Genomic DNA, 24231 nt, shown 5'->3' on the forward strand with positions numbered 1-24231 from the left:
GTTGGAATGCCGAATGGATTCACATTAGAAAACTTGCTTCCAAAAAATATACTGAATATTGCTCTCGAACTCCACAAATATTAAAAGTTTGTGAAAAAAACATTGCTGTTGCACTGGATTTGGATATCCTTATATCCTCAACCAATCAAATTATCTTCGTTTTTACATTTTTTACACTTTCTGGTGGTTGTTAACCTTTGGCCAGCCAAGACTAGTAGTATATTCATTAGCAACTTAACCGACTTTCAAGGTAAACGAAACCAAGCACAACACGGCATTTACAAAGGTAAAAGAAACAGAAGTGTAAACATTTTTGGCTATGCATCTCGCCTTTATCAAACCACTAAACAAAATTCCATGTTGTTGCTTGGTTTCGTTTTCTTATGGTTTTACAAAGTAAACCCTTTACCCAAATTGACTTGCAAAACATGCACAAATTTTTGACTGATTCTAAAAAGTGCAACGCAAGACGAAAAGTTGCAAAGCACTAGCTAGCATATCGAACTTAAGGCAGCAGTAACAAAACATGTTAGTTTCCTCGAATTTGTCCGCGGTGTTGTTACAAGTTTCAACTCCAAGGCTATTTTGAAAAATGGTTGAGCACCATTGAAAGTTGCAGCGGATCATTTTGACTACAACCACGTTATGCTGCGTTAGCGCACTATCGTAAACAAAATGATACGGTTAACATGATTGACAGATGACGTTCGTTACCTCAATGCGACACGAATGAGTTTCCAACAGCGTACACACTTCCTTTTTTGCAAGCTCTACAAAAACGCTTCAAACTTACATAAAACCGGTGAGACATGTAATACATGAGATCGCTAAGCTTTCTCAACAACAAAATTCACGAAAATGACCCCTTGAACAATGGCTGAGGCTCATTCTTCTTCGGAAACGGAATGGTAAGACATGAGTCTTGGCCCGACGTCTAGTTGTAGTTGAATATAAAAAGGAGCTCAGCAATCAGCAGTAACGATGGTACTTTCATCAGATGTCACTTTCCAGCTTACGCTTGGAGTAGCGCCCTTTAAAATTTGTCTAAACGTTTCGAACTATAGAGCATTACTGATAATTTAAACTACCTTCAGTAAAACGAGCTTGTACTGAAAAAGCCATCGTTACTGTTTCTCCAGTTTGTCGAGCAAAGTGTAATCAATTCATGTGGCGTGCTTTATAAAATCAGGTTGCATCCCGAATTAACAATTCCTCCAAATCAGAGAGGTTGGTGTTGTTTTTCTACATAGATTAGTTATCCTGGAAAGCTTGTTTTTTTCCGAAACCTTCATAATTGTAACGGTAGATACTGTAGGTAAACAAAACGGTTTTATCTCATTAATGTCAACTCGGTAACAGTCTTCATTGAACTTGTCAGTGTTACATTGCTGAAAGCGTTCAACACTTATGTGTTAAAAAATACAGAAACCGTCTTCAGTAGGTTCAACAAGCGCTTCAAAATTTATAAAATTATATTTTCAACACACTGACACGTGCAAGCGCGTAGTGCAGGAAAACTATTTGTATTTCCAAGGGACAAAGATTAGACTGGCACAGCTCTACTGCCACCTTGAGGTAGTCGTGAAAGGTTTGAAAGCGTGATTTGAAAATCTTTCTAGAGCAGAAGCATCTAAGTTTAAATGACGAAAAGTTCAAAGATTTCACATCAGGCAATGGACGCAAAAAAAAATCGCTCACTGCACGTCGCATCGTTTGTGGGTTGAATCCGCTTTGAAAAGGAGTGACGTTAAGTTGAGAAAAGTTGGACATCTCGTCACTCAAGTTCCATCAGAGACATTTTGAAGTAATTGTTGGAACAAGACGTTGCCCGACTGTCTACATAGTGACTACTGGTTTCCAACGGCCAGGAAGTGGAGATAGCGCCTTCACATAAATCGAAGCGAGCACAACAATCACATAAAAAGCGATAGAGCGGTTTAACTGCCAGACAAGCAATGAGTGAATATTAACAGCATTATTAATGAGTCATGTCATCAAACATTGTTTTTCACTTTTTTCGAAGCATTTCAGGGCATGTTTGCTGAACTGATATTTCTGATCAAAATAATTGATCTGCTACAGTGACGAACTCAACACTAAAAATATTTCAAAATTAAAGCAGAAGAGGCGGCATATTCAGTGATTTGGACCAATTTTATAGTTTCTAAAAGAATTGAACATAAAATGAACTTGTTTAATGCAGTTGAAAAGAAATCTAAGAAAATCACCTGACATCAGCAATATCATATGTATGGGAAATTCTTATTGCCGAACAGCCTTTTATCATTGTGCTACTATGCTTTATTGTTGTCTCATCATACAACTAAGTTGCGCTTTCCGTAACATACAAAATTAATATACTTATAATACACTCATGACTAGACTGTGGTAAAAGCTTAGCCTTAGAGTATTCCAATTATTTTTTTAACTCCCGGAAACTTAACTTTGTGGGTTCAGTGGTTCGCACTTCAAACGGTGTCGCAACAACTGAAACCCTTCGGCTTCATCTTTGTAGGATTTGAAAATCCAGCACGCAACCGCAAGAAATGGTCCAACATATGTCGAGCATCTCTTAGTGGACACTGGACATGGCAGAGAAATCTCCTTTAATTTGGGAAAACTTATTTAGTCTAAGACCTAAGTTAATTTTTGTGCACATCAAGTCTATTATAGAACTTATACTGTTGAGAGTTTTCCTTCGTTGTTGAACTTTTTTTTACGCTTATCTCAAATTTTCTGATAAAGTCGAGTAAACTAACATAAATGATATGATACATAAAGTAGGTTTAACAGACGAGTAGGGGCATGCCGTTCTGCATTCGTTAAACTGTTTGTATCAATTATTGTTTATCAAGTGATTGTGCAAGCTTATTATTTTGCGTATATTAACATATTATATCATCGAACATCCAGGAAGCACATCTCACAGGATAACGAAAATATGGTTTAAATTGAAGGTGCTAGGTCTTCAACAACTTTGTAAATCCAACAACAACGTCTGACATCAGCAATAAGAGACGCTAAATTTCGATGGCAACAAATTGAATTGAAGTTCACGAGTCCATTCAAGTCTTGTTTGGTGTCACAGTACGTCGATAAAACAATCATTTCATACGAAATTGTGAAGAGACAATTCAACACAAGAACAAGGACGGCGCCGGTATGTGGATAAATGTGTTTTAATTCCACAAAAGGTTTTTTAACTCCAAGATTTTTTATTAAATGCAAAAACAACTTATGAATACAAGCTAGTTTGACAAAACAAAGGCGCCTCGAGCGATGGCAACAATTAGAGCCGCTTAAATAATACAAGAATCGGTAGACCGCAGATTAATCACTTTTGATACATTCCGATTACTAATCTCCAAGTCACGATGTTCGAGACTGAACACATTGTTTGCCGTTGGAACAACAACCATATCAAAGCGACTCTTGTCAGTACTAAGATGAGGTTAACAAATCGAATCAGTCTACAAATGGAAGGACTTACATTTTTCAAAGAAAAATGAAAATGCGCAACTTTTGTTCGTTGTTTGTTACAAGCGGATTTGGTTAATCTCTGGTAAAGTTCGCCACTTCAAGCGGCAATTAACTTGTAAGAAATGTTCAACCGGAGTTTAATCACAGCTTTGCGCAACTGTAGACTCCAGTTCGGCACTTTTCAATTCCTTTTATAACCCATTAATTAATTTTAGCAGACTAGCTTTGAATGACAATCGTCTAAAGGAACATGAGGATTAAAGGAGGAGTTGTAAGTGGAACTATGTTGGCAGTGATCAACAACAAGTGCAAAACAAGCTGGAATTTGTTCATAACCGATCAGAAGATTTGTTGTTCGTGGATTAAAAGTGACGAATAGAGATCTTCATAGTCACAAAAATTTTCGGCGAAGGTTGATTGAGAAAAACATATTTTTATTTTTACGAAAAAAGGATGAAACACCACCACATACATCTTGCGGTGGCATTGATGTGTGATGAGTTCTAAGTTGCATGGGTTACGTGTAGAAGTGTAGTGTAAAAATTGATAACAATTTATAATTTTCTCAACATGATTTCTACGAGTTAAAAAACTAACGCGTAGAGACCCGTCGTAGAGAACATCAAAAACGTGAACTTGTTGAAGCGTAAACTTACGTGGTTTATGTACACACCAAGCCAAAGAAAATCCTTTGGAAACGGAATGTCATGAATTCACTCTGCTGTGCATTTCACAGGGCAAAAAAATTCAAGGTTCGACGGTCTTTGCTCTTCCCAGCCGCTGGTTGTTTTGAGCAACGTTTATTTTTACCTCAGCTGAAAAGCTAATACGTCACTAAAACGTTAATATATCATGCAAACAGACTGTCGTCTAGCCGTTCAAGGGTGCAGAGAACGCCGACGATACGTTTTACGTAATTTGTTCAACACGGATACATCAGTCCATCTGCTGCTGCTGCTTTCAACGGCAGCCAGGACTTTCTACGGAAAGCATTTACATTTTGCAATAACGGCAATCACGAACTCGTACCCTATTGTTATGAAAGGTATGAAGAAGCTTGTTGACAGGATTCTCTGTCATAACATCGCTTACAGCTACCGTACTACACTATCTATGATATGAATAAAAAGACATTTTTGGAATAATACGTTGTGATTGGATGTTTCAGAAGTGCATCACAATCGCCAGTCAGCATTTGCATGATTTAACCAAGTGAACGCATGCATATCGACCTGCATGATCCAACATGGCCTTTCATGCTTCCCTGCGTACGCTTAACCTTTCAATGACCTTTAAAGTTTTGAAGTGAACTTTACGTGAACCGGCGTTTTAGCAGATTTCGCATCGAACGGTATTTGCTGAAGGTAAGATAACGGCTTGTGTGTTTACACCGCAACTAGTTATAACCGTGAGCCGATGCTGAATACCAACATGAAACCACAAGCGGCTTCGACGATGTATACATGAAAACTTAAGACGATTTGCTGCCAATATGTTTTGGTTATTGGCACAACTTGGACCCAACCAAATGTTGGTTTAACGTTGGAAGCAAATTATTGTCAATTGATTAAAATTCGAAGGTTTTTCTTCCAGAAAATAATATCATTTCAAACAAACTCTAAGGTAGTAAGTCAATTGGTCAAGAACATAGCTGTTTTCGACGTCATAGAGCAACAACGGCAAGTTGCGTTGTCATTGCGAAACAAAGCCTATCCAAGAGGAAGCTAATGCGAGACAATCGGTTTCTATGCCAACTTCTCTTTCTTGGATTCACCGTCTTCCATTGACGAAACGTTTCATCAAATGCTTCTTTTGAGAGAAACTGAAAGCGGGAAGCCACGAGTCTTCGTCAATTTTAAAGCTGAGACAGCAACATATGCTGTTCACCAATTTGGTTACATAAGGTCCAAGCAATGATTTTGTCATAGGCGAGGTTAAACTTGAAAAATATTTGAGGGTGGAGAAGGCTCATTCACTGAAGACTTTTCCTCACAGCTGTCACAATAAGCTGTTGGCAAAATATGTTCTAAGACAAGCAAAAATTTTTGACCAAACCATCATCAAAACAAATCATGATTGTTCGGTGACGCATGCAAGCTTGCGTTAAGTTATTGACAAAAATTAAAGTTTATAAAAATATATAAAGCTTCCTCCGACCAGAAAAAGAATAGAGCAAATCCTTTATCTTCGGGAGATCACAATATCTTCCATCTTTTAACAAATTTATGATAATTAGCTTTGATCGATACAACGTTCTTCAACGTTGATCCTATGCGAAAGGCTGGAAATCCCCTCCGGCAAGAATAAGCCAAGAATTTGATAAACAAATAACGTGGTACGACGACGACGATTATTTGTTTAGATTTCAACCTTTCCCTAATAAGCAGGAAGGGAGAATCACTTCTTTAGATTCAAGTGCGCCCTTGCAACTAAAGTGGAGCAACAGGCTTTCACAGTCTCAGACAGCAAAGCCGGCCGAGTGTCAAATAAAATAAAAACAAAAAACGATAAACATTACCAAGTAAGGATAGTTATTTACAACAAGTAGCTCCTCATCTGAACCCTGACCAACTTTTACACAAAAATTCTCACCAGACGTGCACACAAAAAGCTTGTGTAAAAGTATATAACTTTCAGAATGCGACGTCTCTGCGTCGAATGCCAACCGACACCTGTCAAACAATGATTTTGAACTCAAGACAAGGTGATGACTGGCGACTACTTTCAGGTTTTTACAGTCACACTTGATATTATTTCAAGGTCGTTTCAATAATCCCGAACCTTGCAATGGATCAAGAAGCTTCATTCAATTTATCACCAATAACAATCATGTTGAAAAACTAAATCATCTCAGCGCCGCAGTTCAAATTTCACCAGTACCTATCTGCATTTGACAAATGACAAAGCTGACTTTGACAATTTTCTAAAACGCAACAAAATTGCAACGAAAGACTAGCGGCGTTAAATTGTTTGTTTTACAGAAATTTGTAAATAACAATGGGGCTGAACGATTGTGCTGAAAACGCTAGAATCGAGTCGATGATGTTGAATCAACTTGTTTGATGAAGAAAAGTGCATGAAATACCTGCAAGTAAACGGCTTACGCCAGGGGCGAATTATCATGTAACTGAAAGTCGTGTAAACAACTTGTAGAAGACAACGGCAGTTATTAGAATAATTAAAAATTTTACAACACATCCTGCGTAATTTAAAAGATCGCCTAGGGCGTGCTTCTCCTTACCTCTGCACTTCTCTACACCGAGGTTATGCGGGTGGTTGGGAGGCAGAATAGCGTCATCAGGAATACCCCGTTCTCTGTTCGCATCTACGGAAGAACATCAACAGGTAAATACACAACACTTTCGTTCAAAATAGATGCTTGGTTGATTAGGCGGTTGAGCAATTTCAAACTCAATTTGGAATAACTGATTTGAATTTGATCAAGAGTAAATGAACTTCCTCTATCAGAAAGATACATAAGTTTTAAAATGTCATAGTCCCGACAAAGCACTGCATCATTATAAAGTGAGACCATATAGCGCCATAAGCGTTTGCATAAACAAGACATACAGCTGGCGACTTCCTCTCTTGGTACAGAACCTTATCAAAACAGCAGAAACATAAGCAAACTAAAATCAAACAGAAACAAAGCTGCTACAAAATCAACAAAAACGGAACAAACAAAGAAGTGTTTATTGCATTTTTCACATGAATTTAAGATGGGCGAGGCGACGTGGCATCTGCTTCATAATTATACATAAGATTACAGAGTCAAAAAGAACATAAACATTCGTCAACGACAATTCAGAAAAAAAACTCCCAAACAAGATGATAAGATAGGCAATAAATAATAGGGCGGAGAGGAATTTTTTGTCGTCTTTTTGACAAGGCAACTAGTCACAAAGTTTATAACCAAAGCTTTTAGAAAATTACTCCCTTTCCTGGTTTGATTTGATGTTTTAGTTCAAGCAAACTTCTTGTATAACTAGAATTCGTATAACTAGTAAAATTGTAGGCAAAAATACGCTTTAAGATTGTTCTTCTGATGCATATAAGCAATGCACTACCTGAAGAATACATTATCGCCAATTTTTGTAGTTAATTATTTAACAAGTTGAACCAAAATGCCTGGCCAAATATTCAACTTCATGGGTCTCGCTTGTCATGGCCTAAAGAAGTCTTTATAATATCTCTTCTTTTCATGAAAACTTACCTTGCTGGTAATAGTTGTGACCGATCATACCATGGTGGGGTGGTGCTTTGCACGTCACGTCTTGCCACTCCATTTTAATTGAAGGTATTTGAGTTTGCATCACGTTAGAAGATCCGTTTCCTTGCCATTCTCCGTTCCTGGTGTGGTAGTTTTGATACAAACTAGCATCAGCGGGGCTGGGTTGAGATGATATGGGACTTACAGGCTGGTGGGGCGACGTAGGAGTAAATCCAGTGGGGCTAGCAAAGTGACAAGCATTGCTGTCATAAACCGCACCAACTGTGGGTTGACCAACAGCGGTGGAGTATTGAAAAGGAGGGTAAGTGGCAGAAGTTGGTGGAACTTTGTCTTGAATAAAAAACCTTTCGATGGTTTTCTCTGTCAACATTCCCAAAGCTTTCATAGTGGAAGCAGTTGTGGAAAAGGAAGGAGGAAACCCGTTTGTTTGGCCAAAGTTTGCAGCATTTGTTTGATTTTCCAACACAGATTGATTTACGTTGGCAGGATGACTATTAGCATTACTTTGCTGTAGACCTCCATAGTTTTGGCTTGATTGCCTGGAACATGCTGTTCCGAATTGGACACTAGGATCGGCAGCATAGCAAGAAACTTGGGGCTGACCAACAGCAATTGGAGGCACAGAATTACTGGAGGATGTTTGCTGCCATTGGTTGAAACAATGAGTTTGATGAGCATTGGGATTTATAGAAGATCCTATCGCCAATGATCCAATGTCAATACTATCAGGGTTGCTGTAATCACACGACATGTTCTCTGACTGAACGCACGTACAAGCAGTAAATTCCTTAAATTTTCCAAGTTTACACGTAAAAATTTAGTCAACCTTTCACAATAAACATTGGTAAAGTCTGTCCTGCTCTAATGTAAACAATCCTAAATTACAACACAAACTACAAAAAATACAACCTAAACACGTACGTCTGCCATTTTCAGCTTCCTTCCGCAAAACAAACTCTTGTATAATCTAAGATTGCTTAAAACCAGGTTGAGCGAGTTGCCACACTTCCAACAACACATCGAAAGAATTCTATTTTACGAGCAGGGAGGCGCTTGTGATAAGCGAGTTAAAGATACCCCGCAGCAAAATGCGTCCAAAGATTGTCAACAAGCCGCTGACCAAGGCAGGTCCAGCTATGCGGGTCATGAAAAGGACACTGAACCACAAAAAATCTGTGCATTGGCGCAGCAAGAAGCTTTCAATAACTTGTGCCGAAGATTAATGAAAATTTTGAAGCTGTTCAAGGCATGGAAAAGATTTAAATTGAAAAAACCGCAAAATCTTAAGGTTTTTATCCATTCAAACTTCAAGCGCGGAATATGAACAAGTTGTAAACCATGATTAAACTTTATTTGACAGCAAATCAAGATTGATCAAGATGTTCAAATCCGCATTATTTTAGTGAAGAAATCAGTCAACTAAAGAACGATCACTGCTTAACGCTACAAATGACGTGCTATAAACAAGCTCAGACGAAAGCATTAGAGTCAAATCGAGCCGTTTTGAAAATCAGTTAATGTTAAAATCGTTATGTGATGGAGCAATTGTGATTTAAACCTCATTAAAAAGCAAACAAAATAGATGAAATATTCCAAAAACCAGCAATTACTTTAGTCGCGCGACCCCGCCTTCATTTATGGTGTCAAAAGTAACCACAACCACCTTTCCCAGTACAAGATTCTTATACAAAACCATCAGATAACTGCGCCTAGCCCTCGTCTATAATAAAGTTGAATATGAACTTAGTGTAGGTTCAACGCATGCTGATGTTGACCAAACCTATAATTTGTTGAAACAATCATTCACTCACAGCTAAAGCTGATTCGCTAGATATAGTAAACATCATATCACGAATAAAGTTGAAAAAGACTAATCGTGAACGCAACACAAAAAACTAGCTTCTGGATCTTACGGACTGATGAGGCAATGGTCCCGAAGTTCAAGGATGGATGATAAACCAGCGATAGAACTTGTAAATAGAAAAGAAATTGCGGTTTGTCAAAATACTTCACGACTACAGAACTCTGGTACCGGTAGTGTCCATCAACTGTTATGCAACATCACTAAGTATACGTTGTCAATTGTCGCACACGCTCTCATACGAATACCAGTGAAAAAATGATTCTGTTCTGAAACTTCAATTAATTTATTTTTGAATTGTTTTTGTGCAGTGGCATAATTTAAAAGTAACAAATTAGTACAGCATTATCAAAATTTGTTACAGCAAGGTAAGCCTACCAAAACATTGAAGACCAGACAAAATAATAAACATGGACTTATTACTTATTTTCGCACACGGATAAAGGTGCAACTACTGCTGATGCTAACATTGTTGCTCAGTGCACAGCTGTAATCATATAAACTGCGATAAGAAGCGAACAGAAATGTTACGAATGCTATCAGTCAACCAAACCAAAATTGATTCGTGTGGAACTTTGAAAATTTGGAATCTTTGTAAACTTACTGTACTGTTTCTTGCATATCATCTTAATACCAATATTACACTGTTGATCCACGAACATTTTTCTTACTTCTTTTTTAAAAAAAAAAACATACTACACACTTTTGAAATCAAAACTTACTCAAAACTTGAAGTCTGAACTTTGAACCAAGCGGCGCAATCGAGCGCGACGTAGGAGTTATTCGCTCGGTTTATCTCCAGAAAAAATATGGAAGAAAACGAAATCGTAAAAATTGTGTGTGAGTGTGAAAGGTTTTTCACTGCTGTATAGTGCATATCTAGGGCTTCAACTGAACCTTGATTATTAAATTTGGCCTTGGTATCTACAGAGGCTAGTACCTAAAAACTTTCCAAGATGAAAACTTGCGAGCGAACAACAAGATCTCTAACTGTACAGAAAAGATTGCGAGGTTGAAGGCCAAGCTGCCTATTACCCACGGAAAGGCTTGACAACCATGCTCCGTGAATGCGTGTGGATATTTTACAAATGTCTTGAAATAATAACAAATTAAAATACACCACTTATAAGATGGCCATATAAGGCAAGGCATTGGCCAGGCTTCTACCAGAGCCATCACGTCACTTTTCTAGTTTCTTTACACAAGAAATACTTTAGTGTCGAAAGCATTTTAAATTAAATTTCATTCAGATTGATGTTGTTTTTGTCTTAAACGCAATCCATAACCGCTACTTAGTCAAAAACTTATAAGCAGGTGTTGACAACAATTGAGTAATAATTTTAACTCGCGTACAGGAGCCCACATTTGAAGTAGAACGGGACATAAGCTTGCACTCTGATCACTTCTGTACTGTAACTACTCACTATTGTATGCACCACTGACCCCATAAAATTTTTTGTTAAGGATAAATTCTTGTAACGATTTAGCTGACCACTTGCTTCTGGGTAAAATTCTTTGAAATCTTGATAAAATATAATAATATTAATAAGTACATAAGTAATTTGGTGCGATTTAAATAACTCATAACCTTCTCTTTACTTCTGAAAACCAAATGCTAATGCAACAGAGTAGTTGAAAAGCTCACAATGTAAAATCCGCTTAGACATTAATTGAATGAGTTTGCAACTAAAATGAGAACAAATCGAGGTTGAAATATGACGCGTCGAGTTCTGTGAAGTGGCGATTAAATAATTAAATTTATATTTTAAGAGCATTCAGTCACGATATTGCTGAGCAGAACACGAAAAAACTTTCCACGTCTGCTCAGATCACGACAGCAACACAACATTGGCTGGCATCAATCAGCGCCCGACAAACATAACTGCATGGACTGATATGGTGCCACCGCATGGCTGATGGGTACTTACTAATGCACAACTCCGAAACTCTCCACCTGTGTATCAAAAAGTTACTTTCCAATAAACAAACCTTGACTACCACCTGTTTGGATAAAAAGAAATATCGCAGAACCTGTAGCACACCATCAAAGCAAATTGCGCTGCTAAATGAACAGTCTGAATTGTGTCTGACTTCCAGCCGATGAAAATAGTAAATTTAATCAATAAGTTGCCCTTTTTTTACTAAACAAACAAGCTTCATGCAATGGCTGCTCCAACAATGTCGTTTTGTGCATTAATTAAGCAACGCAGAAACTTCACTGTTTCACATGCACCATCATCGCCTTATTACAAGCGATTGCCATTCTACAATCAGTGAGATTAAGCGTAACTTCCGGTTCACGTACTGCTGACGTCACAACAAGAGTTGAGCTCACCAACTCCAATACATAGAAGAGACTCAAGATAATGTCAACCAAACGTAACAAGCATCAAAGCTGAAAGAAAGACTTACATAATGTAAAGTAGACGACGTATCATACAAACTGGCACGAGTGGTAGTGTTGTGAAGTGTGTGCAGTATTTTTTGGCTCTGCTTCATCGTAAGGACGTGAGGCAGCAACCACAAGCTACATAGCAGACCGCTAACAACTAAACGTTTTTCAAAACAATGACTTTGCAAAAACACTGAGTAAAACTACCGCGCATTATCTACTGCAAATGTACGTATTTCATCATTTAATAGCAAGAAAACGTCATAACAAGAAATTGGTTCTTATTCCAAAAGAGTTGTATCAGAACAAAAAGCTCATAATCATTCGTATAAGGTGAAATAGGCCAACACTTATAACACTACTGTTGTTGCGGGTCTGCTACTATTCGGTGAGTCCGATTCGGTGAGTTTGATTCGGTGAGTTCCTAACCTCTAACCCCTAACCCTAACTCCTAACCCCTAACCCTAAAACGGCAATGATAATTAGGCCACGGTACCCAATAATTAAAAAAAAAAATTGAAAAAATCCCCCGTTAAGGGATCGGACTCACCGAATCGGACTCACCGAATCGGACTCACCGAATCGGGCCATTGCGGTTGTTGCACTAACACAGGCTGATTAGTTTTAAATGTGTTTACTGTCTTCCGCATTTTTAGTGAAATTAAAATAGATCAGAGGATGGTTTGGAATTTGTTATAAGTAGTAATAATGCCACGATCTAAAAATCGATATCAAGTATAACAGAAATCTTCTACTCGCATCGCTTACCAGCGAGACCGGAAGACGCTAATGGAACAAAATCCTCACAATGTGCAGACTGTAAACTCAAAAAACTATCTTTTCATAACCTTGACTAGAGGTCAGTTTCAGCACATAACAGTGTGATTTATTCACGTATCTACGTTCTTCACAATGGCTCAAGCCGCGGACGAATACTATGTTCAGCTCCAGGTGTCATTTTTACCCAACCTAGCCAACAAAGCAGGTTAAACATTTCATGATAGAGAGCTGCTTTCATTCGTGGAGACTAAAATATCGCAATTCTAGACTTACCACAGCTTGTAAAGTTGTAAACCACTTTATCTGATGACAGCTTTAAACCATCTTCGATGCACCAATCAAAATTAGTTAAATTCAGGCACCAATTCATTTTGGCAATTATTTTTTGGCCCATAATACAAAAGTTGACCAAAAGCTTATGATATATTTGACAAATTTTGATAAGTGTATATTCATATTATACTCAATTATAAAGATATTATTGTAGCGCAAGGTAGTGTAACGAGAGATACTTTAATAGAGATACTTTTCTATGTTTTCCTGTTAATACGGTGCAGCTTGCCAAGAAACGTACACTGTTTGTGTTTAACAGCAGTAGATGTTGGTTGACACTTGACAGCATTGGAGTTCATCCTATGCTTATGCTGAAGCATAGGCCTACTGTTGCTTCTGATTCACAATGTTGTTTTCATCGCAGTAGCTTTCGCCATGTACCTTGTTATTAGAACCGCTGTCCACACAGCTTTTTCAAATCCATGACTAACTTTGTAATCATTCACGTTGACTGTTGAACATTCATGTTTAAAAGGCCTGTCAGGCACATTTATCTTTCCAATGGTGGGGTAGCCAGAGATGCAAAATAAATGAAAAGTGCAAAGTGTAAGATGTTAAATGAAATGTTACACGACAGTGCACCCTCTACGAAACCACGATAAAGCATTGCGTTAACGATTTTGACAAATCTTGAGTTTATAAATAGTAATTTTGACTTTCCTTGACGTTTTAAAAATAATTATCTTACAATAATAAACGAAAATCTCCATTAAATAGTAACACAGGTTTTTTTTATAAACTTACACGCTGGTGGCACCTACTGATTGTTCTTAAGTATGAATACCACCAGAAGATGGCGGTAAAGAAACAAAATCTAAAAAAACATGACAATATTCTGTAATTTGGGTAAAAACTAGAAAGGCTACTTTTTTCAACCATTTTTCAACTAGGTCAACTTTTTTTCATCCCCATAAACAATGTCTGTTTATAGGTGACAATATTCGTAAACAAATACCGAACGAGGTGCAAAAACATAGACAGCAATACAATGATCGAACTTTGCGTATATCATCAACACAAGGTTAGCACAGCCTACTTATTTTTCATCAAAATTACGGTACTATAAATTTTACCGCCTCGAAGATGTTGTGAAGTTACTCTACAAAACAGTTTTCATCGGTCGCATGATGGACAAGAGTTGTGTTACGTAACAGAATGGTAGGTATAACGTCTCGAAGCCATTTTCTTTTGGGCATCCAGATTCCAGAAGGTACATGCCCAATCAACCGGCGGAGGGAGATAATAAGGCAGCCAAAGATTTATTGAAGTAACAACGGTCCAACGAAACCAACAATAATCCTGGCATCTCAATCTTTAAAATTGTTTCTCATAATAATACGACTGTCACAATTCTTTCTAGTTCTTACATGTAAAGAGACTTTGGAAAGATTGATGACGTAGTTTATGAAAATATTAAACATTAAACGATCAGATAAATGGTCGCATAGTTCTGTTTGTGTGATGATAGATGAAATCCTTGAACTGACAAATGATTCACCATTCCAACACGTCAAGAAATCAAATTCTGAACAGCAAACGTTCTCGTCGATTTCAAAATACGAAACAACCCAACAAAACTACACAATAAAATAGTTCGCCTATTTCAAAACAAAATGTAACCTGCAGCAGGGCTACGCATGTTGATTGTGACAACAACAATCGACAATAGAAAAGCTTTTCGATCACAAAGAAAAAAATGATAAGTCAAAAATTTAAGCCACACACGATAAATGAAACCTGGGCAGTGGGAATATTTGGGTGGAAGGTTTCCTTGCCACCACCAATACTTCAGTTGATAATCTGGTTTTCACATACATGCAGCTACAGCATAACAAACCCATAAATTCATCTAAAATACCAGAATGAAAGTTCACTTACGAAGCATAACTTATCTATTGAAAAATAACAAAGATAAAGTTCTTTTGATGGGTTAATCAGGAGTTCTCAAACGGGGTGCCACGGCACCCTGGAGTGCCATTTACAATACTCGGGAGTGTCGCGAGCTATTTTTCATATTCCTTTTTTTATCTGTCTTTAAATGGTTACTTAGAATTAGTGATGCTGATGAAATTTTCATGCGCGATTGTTTTTTACATCATGAAAGGCAATTTTTGTCATAGCCTACCGTATACAATGTTTCGAGGTTACAAATTTCAAGCGTGGCACCCTTATGTTGTTGGGGCTTTATGATGTCACATAATAATAATAATAATAATAATAATGTGTCATGGTTTTATTTATTGTCGCTCTACAACAGCAAAGGTGTTTTAGAGACGGCTCATTTTTAATCTTGTATCAGGTTTACGATGTTATCGCATCATTACCCGACTTTTTCTCACTGCGTGCAAGAAAAAACACAACTGGTACCATTTTTTAAGTTTTCGGATTGACCCGACTTGAGTAGGTGAATGCTGTGCCCGGAAAGGTTTTTACCCATTTGGTCTGATAAGGGTAGTAGCATGCATAAAGTTTCGCACTGATTCGAAATAAGTAAACTTTATTTTTTATTTATTTTTTTCAAAATGCCGTTTCCAAGTGGCGTTCAATCTCCAAGTAATATTGCTGTGTTACTATTATTATGTTGGTTTCTGAAAGAATTATTTTTAATTACTTTACATAAGAGCGCAACCAGCAAACTTCCCTACTACTGTAATAAGTTGTATTCGAAGTGAAAGCCACAAATATATTTCTATTATGCAGGACGCTGTAAGCCTAAAAAGGTTGGAAACCGCTGGGTTAATACTTTTGAACGCCTCACCAACGTTCAAACAATTTTTTAAGAAGCCAAGAGCTTCTTTATCAATGTTTAATGCTTTACCAACGAAGTACAGGCAGCAATATCGTTCTAGGCATGGATGTATGAAACCCCAAACCAACTTTACACAAAAACGATCAGAAGCGTACGATCAGCTGCAGAAGTTACTTTGTTTGCTTTGACACGCTTTTGCGCCAACATAATTGAATAACTTTGATACACATGCTACGTTTAATTTGTTTTTCGACCTGGCACAACCAACAATTTACAACTCATTTTCGTGTTCAAAATGCTTTACAACAAAGCCACAAAACATGTTTGCTAATACTGTATATGTTGTTCTTCATGTGTAACTGCAAAGTTAAGTGAATGTCAATCATAGACAACAGGAAAATCATTAACACAATCATTAGATCGCAAATTGCAAAAATAAAAAACCATAAAACAAAATACAGTAATATTTGACTACGCGAAATAAATAAAAAAAAAGGTAGAAAGGAACACAATGGACCAAATGCCAAACTCGTGTGAGATTTCATCCTTATAATTCAACAATGAGATACAATACAAAAACTATACATATATCAATATATACAATAATTTATTAGAAAGTGTGACCGGACAATTTCAACCAAAACTTCTTGCAATGTTAGTCACTGGCACGCCATGCGATATCAACAAAAGCACTAGGCGAGACTGGCTGCTTTATCATTCATACTATCTCTCTGCGAGCAGCACACGACCTTTACTTGTGAAAGAAAGCAATAAAGTCCTCATGAAATATGCATACAGAGTTGATTTTACGCTTGCAGATAACTGTCGTCACAGGCGATCTATAATGCATTAGACAGCAAGAAATATTGAAAGAGATTTTTGCAGAAGCAAAGCGATGTGGTGTGGATTGTGGAAACAATGCCAAGGCCACGATTACGGATGCAGCAATTTCCCTCACTTCAGCATTTCAAAATCGTGAAAATAACAAACACATGACAGTTGAAATCCAATTTGGTGCGTTCATAAAGCTATTGATCGATCAAAACAAAATAAAAACATAAAAAGGCAACAATAATGCAAGTAGCAATAAGTTGTACATCAACTTCAGGCAAAAATTTATGTTTACATTGATTGGTTGAATTTTAACTGAGACATCCCCAGCGGTGCCAGTTGCGAAAAATTAAGCAATCCTGCGTCGTTGGCAAAACGGTTAAAAGTTTGTCCTTCTAAAAGAACTTTTTATTGGACGTTTCAGGGACTCTCGTTGTTCATGAGGCTATTAAGTAGAAAGAGTGTGCCTCTGCCTGAGTATAAGCGAAGTTTTGAGCTTGGATACAGTACAACGGTTTTCAACTTTTTATCTATTTGGTCCTGCAATTTTCCAGCAACTTGTTTGATTTTAACCCAATTTACTCTCAAAAGAATGTCTTTATTTCAATTTTGAAAATTGTATTGCCCATCAAACAAATGCGATAATTTCAAAAATTCTTAGAACGTTTTAAAAAAAATCATAACAACGTAACTGGGACTACTAAGTTCAAAACTGATTTCTAAATAAACTTAGTGGACCACTAAACATAGATCACACACTATCGCTGAAAAAAGGCAATGGTTATAATAATGAACAACTTCAACACGTTGAAGGCAGGAGTGATGAAACATGAAAAACAATTAGTAAAGCATGTTTGCGTGCAAGAAAGCTTAAATATGTAGTATTGCGACATATCATGGATTGTACAATTAAAGGTCTGCAACAAACGCAACAATGGTGATTTGCGAATAGTGAAAGCACAAGCCACATTGATGTAATTAATGCTCAGTTTCTTGTCTGCTTTAGGTAGCCGACAAACAATTCTACATAAAACCAATCAAAAATGATACCAAAGTGAAATGTCTTTTCGAAAGCTAATTTGAAACATGAAAGAATTTTCTCACATAAATGTTTGAACAAAACATGAGGACGGCGAAGATCAAAACTGATCACAAGGCAAAATTACACATCTCCCTGATAAACGTCAAATCACCCAATAGATTGACATGGTTGACGAGTCATTTATAATCGTATTACAATGAAGTCGATCTTTTATCTGCATTCGATGATGATTGTATTTGGTCTTAAATTGTACTGGTATATACGTAGTACCATATGTTTTAAAAAGATCTTTAAGTACTTATCTAACTTATCCTCGTTGCTTTAGCCAAGGAAGAACATAATCGGTAGCGTTTTTGGAGTCTTTGTTATGACCTGACGTAGATTCGAACTAAGGTCTATCAGAACCAAAGGTTGACACTCACCGCTGAGTCACTAAGAGTCCTTAGTCTTCACACTGGTGGTTGCCTTTTGCAGGAAAACTGCATAGTAACCAGTGAATCAAAGAATACAAACGACGTTGTTGTAAACGACGGCTAAATCCAAGATGCGAGTATGCCCTATCAGACCGCTTTTCTAATTGCTGCACAACAAGATAGATCGCCATCATTTGTAGAGTCATTGGTAAGACTTGACCAGTTCAAACTCAAACCCACATGAATCACGGAATGGCCCGTTTCGGAGATAACCCCAATTCGGAGACGGCCTTTTTCGGAGATTTCGAACAAAACCGAAAAGTCTCAGTGAAAAAAAAACATCGGTCAAATAGCGTTTCATGTTTAACGCGCTGTCAATTAGAATGCAATTGCTTGTATAGAAATGGAAGTTTTCTAAAATCCAACAGTGGCACCTGTTTATTCAAAGGTATTAGCTTATAATAGAGATTAATCGACTAAAGTCTCAGCCATATACCCGCAAGATATCAGCTAATTTACATCTACCTCACTGTGAATCAATTACACCATAAACCGTTTCGTTTGCATAAAATTGGGAAAGTAAATACAAAACCACCTACCTAAATGATCCCTACAAATTCTCTAAACAGAAGCCGTCTCCGAAAAAGGTTCTTTCCAAATTGGGATATCCCGGAATAGTAGCAGACCGCATGAATCGGTAGCCACTTGAACATGACAATTCCCTGTAAGACACCGCCAACCAATCAGAAGATGTGCTTAAGTGACTACAGTCCAATTGTGCCCCTCTAGCATTCAGCCAGAGAGTTGATCTTATTCTTACTTTGCACTTTGTTTGGTAATGACAAAAGAAAAAAGAGTTATATGACAGGGGTGGAAATCAAATCCACGTCAGTGAAATGTATTCCCTAGCCTTAACCCACTAGATCACACTGGCTACGGCGGAACGTTCGCTGATTTTACTTTCTATCAGAAATGTTTGCGTTTTTTCTTTGTTTTACCTGTAACTTTCTGATTGGTTGAAACGCTGTTCCTGTAACTTCTGATTGATCCAATGATTCGTTGGTCTTACCAAACATTTTTGTGTTAAAGTACCTACTGCATGAATTCATAGCGGATACACTGGCCAGTCGAAACAAGTTGACAAAACCAATAAATAGAAAAAATCTGGCAACATTGAAACCAGAGAATGATAAACCGAGTATTCCGAGTCGTATATTTTTCGCCCGACTCCACAGCCCTGATAAAAACCTTGCAAACAAATCACAGCTTCTTTTGCCAGTTAATAGCGAGCCCTCAATGACCCAACATCTACGCACCCCTTAGAAACAGGTATCCCACACCCTTGTGGCGTGAGCACCCCGGTCAAGAACCTCTAATAGACCAAGGGATGGCTACAATACAAACAACATTTCTATTGCACAGTATGTCACTACCAGTTTGCAACAGGCTGTTTTACCTAATTTATTGAGGTTTTACAGCACAGAAGATCCGGTGGTGATCTGAATAGAGTAAAAAAGCAGATCCTAGATAAGATATTACTACTCGGTGGATTTACAATTTGAAGCGCAGCAACATCGATGCACAACACCAAACTCTTGTTATATGTGCATTCAACATTTAACGAAGACAAACTGCGGACAGGTTTTAATAAAGCATCTTAGCATTGGAAACAATTATGGAAAAATTACAATAAACATACCAAAAAAATCGAAAACGAAATATTGAGGAATAAATCATGTAATTGCGGCTATAATTTTTTTGAAGAATCTAGCGCTGTAACGTCGGCGGGCAAAAGTGCAGTAGATCACGTTGAGAAAACCATAACTGTTTGTTTTTGACTTCGTTTTTTTTTGCTTTCGTTTGCAAAATGAAATTTAATGAGAAAATTTGTGATGACAGTAAATATGTTGCAAGTCTTCATTGCTTGGTTCGCACATTAAGATACAGAAACACTGAAGATCAACAACAACTTGAATCTTAGATCCATCCATGGTTAAACAATATTTTCCCAGACTGCGAGTTATTCAACCCATTTTACTTCAGTGGAACATGAACAATGATACCCATGTGCTAAACTGATTTAGTGGAAAAACGAAAGTATTGCGACTAGTGTATATGAATAGCATAGTCAAGCGTTTACAAAGCGACAGTAGTAGAGTGTTATCAAACATCTAATACTGTAGCCAGGGGGCTTACGCTTACACTATCATGACGGTCATCAACCACATGAATGTTATCAGCAATCTACAAAACAATTCGTAGGTTCAGTTAGTGTTGGTGTATTGTCGCCGGAGGTGGAACTGGCACAATGATGAACAATGTAGCACAAGACAGTGATTAGTCAAAACAATGAAATGCTCATTTACTTTTCTCCACGACAGTATAGGGGTCTGCTACTATTCGGTGAGTCCGATTCGGTGAGTTCCTAACCTCTAACCCTAACCCCAAACCCCTAACCCTAAAACGGCAATGATAATTAGGCTACGGTACCCAATAATTTAAAAAAAAATTGAAAAAATCCCCCGTTAAGGGATCGGACTCACCGAATCGGACTCACCGAAACGGGCCATTCCGACAGTATGGTAGGTTCCTCACGATTCCTGGACTGGCAGTTGAATTCAAACGTAATGAAAACGGGTTTATCGGTTCCGGATAACCTTCTCGCCCGGCAGGGGTTGCGTTGACGCCCACCAGGCCCTCCCCGGTCAATCTGCTACTGGAAGGCAACAATTCAGTACAATAAAAATCGCAACACGGAATGTACGCAGTCTTTACCAGAGAGAAAAACTTGACAATGTCATTCAGGAAATGAGAAGAGCATCAACATCTTAGGAATAGCTGAAATGAGATGGACAGCAAAGGTCAAATGCATAAGAAAGATTTTAAAATCATCTAGTCAGGAAGCACAAAACAAAACAGGCACAACTATAGATAAGAAATCAGCAAAATGCTACCAAGGACGTTGAGCAATATCCGACCGTATTATAATGATTAAACTTAAAGGACAAAAGGTAAATTACACCACAATACAAGCTTATGCACCTACAGTCCTACACTACAGGCTACAGAAAGTTCCACAGACTAGAACATTGCAACATTTCATCATGAACTACAAGAAGCCAAAAACAGATCTGGCTCAGGAAACGTTCTTCTGGTCATGAATGACTTTAATGCTTAAGTTGGAGCAGGAAGAGATGAGAACTGGTCCTTTTGATCTTGATGAAATAATCGAAAGAGGAGAACTCCTAATTGATTGGTGCAGAGATAATGATATGAGAATTACGAACACCTGGTTCTGCAAACATTATACATGATTGTTTCACTGAAGAAATGTTCCAGACTATAAAGAAAGTAATCAATGTGTCCGTTGAAAAACACGTACTGCAGATGGAAAAACAAAAACCAAATGAATAGATGACAGATGAGATTTCAGATCTCTTCAAAAAAAAAGAGAAAACAAACCAAATAAAGCTGAATTTAAGAAAACTGATAAATTAATAAAACAAAACTGAAGCAAAAGAAAATTTTTTAACAAGAAATGTAAAGAAGTCGAAAAGATGTGTACAAAGGACCTTTAATTTTTTTTGGGTTGTCACCAAAGAATCAGAGAAATTAGCAACAAGAAAAAATTGGCAGCCACAGCTGGATGCTTAAAGAGTAAAGACAATAAAGTGCTTTTCGAGAGGGTCTGCTACTATTCGGTGAGTCCGATTCAGTGAGTTCCTAACCTCTAACCCCTAACCCTAAAACGGCAATGATAATTAGGCTACGGTACCCAATAATTTAAAAAAAAATTGAAAAAAATCACCGAATAGGGATCGGACTCACCGAAACGGGCCATTCCGTTTCGAGAAGATAATATGTTAAATCGCTGGTAAGAATACGTACAATATTTGTATTACAATGAAGACAGAAAACGAGAGACATTTCTGTTTTTCACAACCTCTAAGGGAAATCAGAAACGCAATCAGCAATATCAAGACTGGCAAAGATCTGGGGCCTGACAACATAGCAATTGAACAATCAAAGCTCTTGAAACTTTTGGTATTGATCTTCTCCAAGGACTTACTAATTCGATCTGCAACAGCGATGAAATTCTAGAACTACGACAATCAGTTTTTATTACTCTCCCTAAGAAACCAGGAACCAATGAATCTGAAAACTTTTGCACCATCAGCCTCATGAGTCGTGTTATGAAATAATTTTGAAAGTAATTTTACTCAGAACAAACGAAAAAATTCATTCTGAAATTTTGGAAGAACTATATGATTTTGTCCCAGATAAAAGAACGTGCAATGCAATATTTCTGCTCCGAGCGATTTGTGAAAAAGCAATTGAAATGCAGGTCGATCTCTATCTCTGCTTTATTGACGATAAAGAGGCTTTCAATCCAGTTGAACATGAACAGCTTTTGGAAATGTACATGAAATTAATCTCGACTACAAGGATTTGAGAGTCATACAAAACCTCTACTACCAACAGAGCGCAAAGAAACAGCCGAAACAAGCTCGATAATGATCAAGAAAGGAGTGAGGCAGGGTTGTGTTTTCCCTCCCGACCTATTCAATTTGTACAGCGAACGTATCATGCGTTTAATTGAATATCTCGAAGCAATTAGGAGGTGTGAATACAAACAATATTAGACAATAAATACTATTAATATATACTACAAAAAGTGTTCAATGCCAAGTAAAAAAGCCAAGCAGAGAACATTACATCAAATATAGTTATTAGTATTACTTTCTAATACCTCTACAGCCTGTTTCACCCTAAAAGGGTAATCACCAGTTGGTCCTTATTTACATTAATATTAATTTAAATAAGGACCTTCTGATGATCCCCCTTTAGGCTGAAACAGGCTATAGAGGTTTTACTTTTAGAAAGTAATAACTACATTTGATGTAAACAATATTAGGTATACGAATGACACCGTACTAATTGCCACTTCAAAAGAAAAACTCCAACAACTAGTTACAACAAATCAAGAAGAAAGTTAAAATTTTGGTATGACTATTAACACTAAAAGGATTGAAAGCATGACCGTTGCCAAGAAAACGTTGATTTCAAATAAACCAAACAAGTCAACTCTTTTAAATACTTTGGTCCTTCAATCGTTCATTACTAGGGTTGTAAAAATACATTTTGTGTAAAATACACATGTGTAAAATACATGTAAAATGCAAGAAAAATACATCGACGGAAAAATACATGTATTTTTCGTATTAAATTAAAACTTATTAAAAGCTCGCGTCATGCTCCGGCAACAGCGTAATGGCAGGGAGCATCCGCTCGCTACGCGAAGTTCTTGGTCCTTGTAGGTCAGTGGTTCCCAAACTCATTGTCGCGACCCAAACGAGGATCGCGAGGATGCTTCTGAGGGTCGCGGAATGGTAGGCCTACATAACAACGTATACAAATGAGGACTTTTACACAATCCAACCATTCCAACTGCGGATTTTAGAGCCCTGTATATTCTTTTTTATCAACGTTTAGTGATTGTACTTAATAATCCCTTACTTGCAATGGCCTTATAGTCTTCTACAGATATAATATATTGTGATGTCACAGGCGATCCAGGTCACAATTAGGTCATTGTTCTATTGCGGACATGTGTAACCGCCCACCACGTTGTTCTGAGTGGCATGCGTGGTAGGCTACTCAGCATAAATGTTAGTTCACTTACATAAAAGCAAGTTTAAGGCTTAGGGGGTTTATGTAAAGCTGAAGCTTTGTGATGTAAGAATGCTGCCTTGCAATTTCGCAATGCGAGGTTAGCACTTAGAAGCTGTATGGAGTTGTACAGTACCTACAAAACTGTACAGTACGTAGCTAGAGATTTGTAGGTGCTAATTGCTAAATAGGTGCTGTTGGATTTGATTTCAGTTTAAGTCTCGTAGGCTACTCGCAAGTAGACATAATTTTCACTGTAAGTAAAAGCATCATCACGGTAAGTAGACAAAATTTTCGGTTTATTTAGTTTATTTAGTTATAAAATACAAAAAATACAGAAAAAATACATGTATTTTACATTTGTATTTTACGCACAACCAAAAATACAGTATTTTTACAACCCTATTCGTTACAAATGATGGTAAATGCAACAAAAAGATTAAAACAAA

At 37.4% G+C, this 24231-nt stretch overlaps 1 protein-coding gene across 1 annotated transcript in view; it reads right to left on the reverse strand.

Moving 5' to 3' along the window:
- The window catches only part of LOC145769507 (retinoic acid receptor beta-like), an 85622-nt gene that overhangs the window by 16509 nt on the left and 44882 nt on the right, over positions 1–24231 (reverse strand). The window contains exon 6 of the mRNA XM_082581157.1: positions 6722–6805. Within this exon, the coding sequence (XP_082437283.1) occupies positions 6722–6805 (84 nt within the window). The remainder of the gene's footprint in view (positions 1–6721; positions 6806–24231) is intronic.

The sequence above is a fragment of the Aplidium turbinatum genome, chromosome 1 (genome assembly GCF_918807975.1).
Source record: "Aplidium turbinatum chromosome 1, kaAplTurb1.1, whole genome shotgun sequence".
NCBI classification, from domain to species: domain Eukaryota; kingdom Metazoa; phylum Chordata; class Ascidiacea; order Aplousobranchia; family Polyclinidae; genus Aplidium; species Aplidium turbinatum.